Source organism: Hydra viridissima, unplaced genomic scaffold (genome assembly GCF_058129835.1).
Source record: "Hydra viridissima isolate aposymbiotic clone 2 unplaced genomic scaffold, HvirCarnegie_v1 scaffold_10, whole genome shotgun sequence".
Classification (NCBI taxonomy): Eukaryota; Metazoa; Cnidaria; class Hydrozoa; order Anthoathecata; family Hydridae; genus Hydra; species Hydra viridissima.
The window spans coordinates 13,846,885-13,850,932 of NW_028324309.1; the positions used below are offsets into that span (position 1 = coordinate 13,846,885).

Here is a 4,048-nt window from a genome sequence, read left to right on the forward strand (position 1 = left end):
TTTTGTTCGTTTGATTTTTGTTAAAAATCTATTTACTTCGGAAATATTATATATAGTGAAAAGCCGGTTCCAGGACATTGACCCCTTTCCATACTTAAGGAATCCAAGATGTCGTCGTGTTTTGATGCAAAGTGTTGATTCCAGGACACAGACCCCTTTCCATACTTAATGATGCGTTGGTTAACGTTTTTCATGGATATTTTTCCTGTAGTTAAGGAATGATATCGTTCTTTGAATCAAAAAAAAATTCTTAAAATCCAAGATGCCTGTTCTTCGGTTTATTGCCTTGTTTTGTAGTGTCCATAAGCTAGCGTGTGTATTCCGTCTTGTAAAATGAATCTTTTATCATCGTTAGCGCTGAGTGCTACTTTGTTAATTTCTTCGGTGTAGACATCGTGATGACGTGATCGGAAGACGTTCATGGTGGTGAGTTTTTCTTTCTTATCCATTAAGCAGTCGTAGTAGTCTTGATGAGTGAGGTGATTTTTAACAACGCACTTCTTAACACCTTTGCATTTTTTATGTTCTTGATCATCTATTTCTTCAGGGATGTAGTAAGAGTAGAGTTTGGGTCGAAGACCAACAAACTGCGTGATTTGCTTTTCACCGGTTTCATCTTTGAACTTGCCAATGATCTTTTTATTTTCGCCTACTTTGAATCCAGCGTTTTGAATGGCGGGATGATCTTTAGGAAAGTCACTCGTGTCAAATTTTTCAAGTACGTAGCCAGCAATGTCTTCGTAAAAATCATCTGTTTTGATTTCGTAAATGAGCGAGTCAGTGTCGGTCATGAGTAGTTTTGCACGATCGTCGTATTTAGGCTTGATGTAGTCATAGTGGTGTTCAAACATGAGAGTTTTGCTGATGTCTAGGATGCTCATTCCCAAGTAAACAGGTTTGTCGTAAAAGCATTGTGTTTTCTTCATATGAATCGCAGCTAGGTTTTCATCAAAAATGGTGTACCGATTATATCGAGGTTTTTTGGATAATTTTAAGGTTTCTTTTTTCGTGGTGACCAGTTTAATATCGACATGCTTTAGAATATTCTCCATTGTTTTTCCAAAGACAGAGTTGTTCATGAGTTTAAAGAATTCTTTTTCAAAGTCGTTTTTAGCGACTTTTCTTTTATTGGTGTTGAGGTCAATGTATGTTTTCATGAAGGGTTTTTCTTCAAAGGTGATACCTCGATGAATTTTGGTGATGACTAAACCCAATCGTTCATAGAGTTTTAGGTTTTGGTGATGAACGACGTATTTTTCTTTGTTGTTTAAATTTGGAACGAGCTTATCCACTTTTCCAATGGTTAATTTTTCAGGAGCCAAAGGGTAATCGTTGTGTAAATTGTGAAGCTCTTCAGGATATCTTAAATCGACTTCCAAAATACACGGCATGCTACGCCAATTTTCAACATCGGTCATCCATTTGAATGCTCTAACGGGAAGAGGTTTGCTCATGGCCCACCCATAAAGGTTATTAGCGTCTAAGTACTGAATGAATTTGGATGGTTGTGAAGGATCATAGTCTTGCATGTATTTGTTATTAGCATTTCCATATCGGTTGGAGATCATGCATATTCCACCGCGTATTCCTTTTTAATACATGTTGAGCATGTCATTATCGGTTAACAAATCCAATTTAATTTTAGTTTCCATTAACATGGCGTCCCAAGCCAAACCAGGAGAGGTGTAATACCAAAGAGGGTCTAGGCCGTAATTTTCTATGCAAGTGTCTCTGAAATTTTCAAAGACATCAGCTAAAATGAGCACGTCTGAGATGTTGTACAGCTCGTGATAATCTTTAAACGTTTTGCATCTAAATACGTTCCAAACGTTTTGCGCATGCTCGTAGTCTTCATCGCTGATGTGTTTATCGTCTAGTTTAGAGTAAAAGGCTTCTTTGGGTGGCAATTGTGTTTCAGAGAATTTTTTAATGGAGTCCACCCATTCGTAAGGGTAAACACCTTTTCTTAATAGCAAATCTCGTTTTGCTCCGCTGTGAAATGAATTTAAGTTTTTGCACATGATGTCTCCTTTTTTAGATTTTCTATGAGCGCAATCTTCACAATTGTCTTTACATTTGCATTTTTTACCTTTATTAACCATACAGTCCTTTTTGCATGTTTTTAGATCTAATTTTGAGCACTCCTCACACAAATCTTTAACAAGGTTGTCAGTTAAATCTTTTAAAGGGCTTGACATGAACCTGTAGCTGTCAAGAAACCTAATTTCTCTCATTACTTTTTGAGGTTTACCTTTTTCATCGATATAATCTCTCACTTTGATTTTTTTCGAGAAGCTGATGTATTTTTCCTCGTTGCATGGGATGCAATTGAGATTTCCACCTAATTTCTTGATGAATATATGACAGTCGTAGCCAGACAAGTTATGAAAGACAACGGGAATGAAACTTGGGATTTGATAATCCAAGTTGCATTTGTTATGAGCAGCACCACGGTACTTTCCAGTCAAATGGCAGTGATCCCATACTTTATCACCGTTAAGATCTTTATTGCAAATGTGACATTGGGTAGCAGCCTCAAAATTCTTTTTATCCTCATCAGTCTTGAGTTTCTTTTCCTTCCATTGTTTTTGTCGTGAATAACTATCGTCACAAATCTTTATAAAGTTAGCTTCAAGCATGGTAACAAATTTTTGAGCCACGTCGTCATCATCACTTTCTGCTGTATACGTTTCAAGCTTTCCCTTGTAAATGGTTTCGTCGTAGCATTTGATATAATAGACGATGGAGCTTGGAACGTGCTTTTGATATTGTTTGGTGTACGACTCTTTCGAATTCGGTGTGCAAGTGTTAACAGGTTTGATGAAACTTTCAAAGTCTGCGTATACAACGTATGGAACTCTCATACTATTGTTGTAGTTTTTAAACTCAAGGGTCGACCCTTCTTTTGGAAGATCGATTCTCATAGGCGCGTTATGATAGCAGTATTCTAGATGAATTTTGAGCTTTTCTTCTTGGTCATAGCCGTGCATGCACCTTCTGCAAAAATATTGTTTGTGTTGATTCTTTGATGCTGAGGAACCAGCAAACCGGCTGAAATTTTTAATGATACAATAATGTTCTGTAACATCGTTTGTAATGTACAGCAAATCAACACAGTGCTTTCGATCATGAAATTTGGATATTTGCATAGGTTGAGGTTTATTCATTTCGTAGTGAAAGACATTCACGCTGATGTCAGGATTATTTTTCTCAAACTTTTCGACTTGAGTCACCTTTAAAAGAAACTCCATTCCTTCCCAATTCAACTCTTTTGATTTTAAAATAAGATCATTGTCAATTCGTTCGTTATGCGTATTTTTCAGATTCAACGCTCTGGTGAAGCACCATTTGAAACATTGATCGTCATCGTTTTTCATGTTGATGATGGCATTTTTGTTTTTTAGCTCTTTAGACAGCTCCATGTAGGAAGAACCCTTCAAAGGTTCATAATCGATAAATCTGATATCCATTCTTAAAATCTTAGACAAGACGCAATTGGATCCCATCTTGTTGTAATTAGCGCTTCGCTCCAAGATTTTTTCTTCCATTTGACTCACAACCGTTCTTACATCTGTACCATCCAATATAATTTTCAAGTTGGATGAAAAGTGAGCCATCTGAGTAGTCTCTTCACCTGTTAAGATGCTTACGCGAATCATTTCACAGATTAAAACAATTCTTACCTTTGTGTTTCTTTCTCCTGCTATGGTTTGAATGACCGACTCTCTCACCAAGTTAAAAAAAGGAACAATGTCTTGGTATCGAGAAGAAGGCTCGTAAGAAAATAGTCTAGCAGCTCGCTCCGCTGAATGTTCAGTCATTTTAAACTTTACCGTAAATGGTTTTGACGCGGGATGTTTATACACTGTTCTTAATACAAGTGATTTGATAGACTATCTTTTCATCGATTTGTTCCACTGATTCGCTTACCTTCTTCTTGACTACTTCAGGAACGTAGGGATCTATCCATTCTTTAATATCATTAAACTTAGTTGCAACATATGACGCCACACTTTTTGCAGCTGCCGTCAGACTTGAAAAAAATGAA

The 4,048-nt window shown here is 36.8% G+C and overlaps 1 protein-coding gene across 1 annotated transcript; it reads right to left on the minus strand.

The window, feature by feature from the left end:
• Positions 1-1,592: 1,592 nt before the first annotated feature.
• Positions 1,593-3,821, minus strand: LOC149883219 (uncharacterized). Its single transcript, XM_090101027.1, has 3 exons — positions 2,487-3,821; positions 1,961-2,348; positions 1,593-1,873 (listed from the first exon to the last, which is right to left on the minus strand). Exons 1-3 carry the CDS (start codon positions 3,819-3,821, stop codon positions 1,593-1,595), a joined length of 2,004 nt encoding a protein of 667 aa, XP_089957153.1.
• Positions 3,822-4,048: the final 227 nt, after the last annotated feature.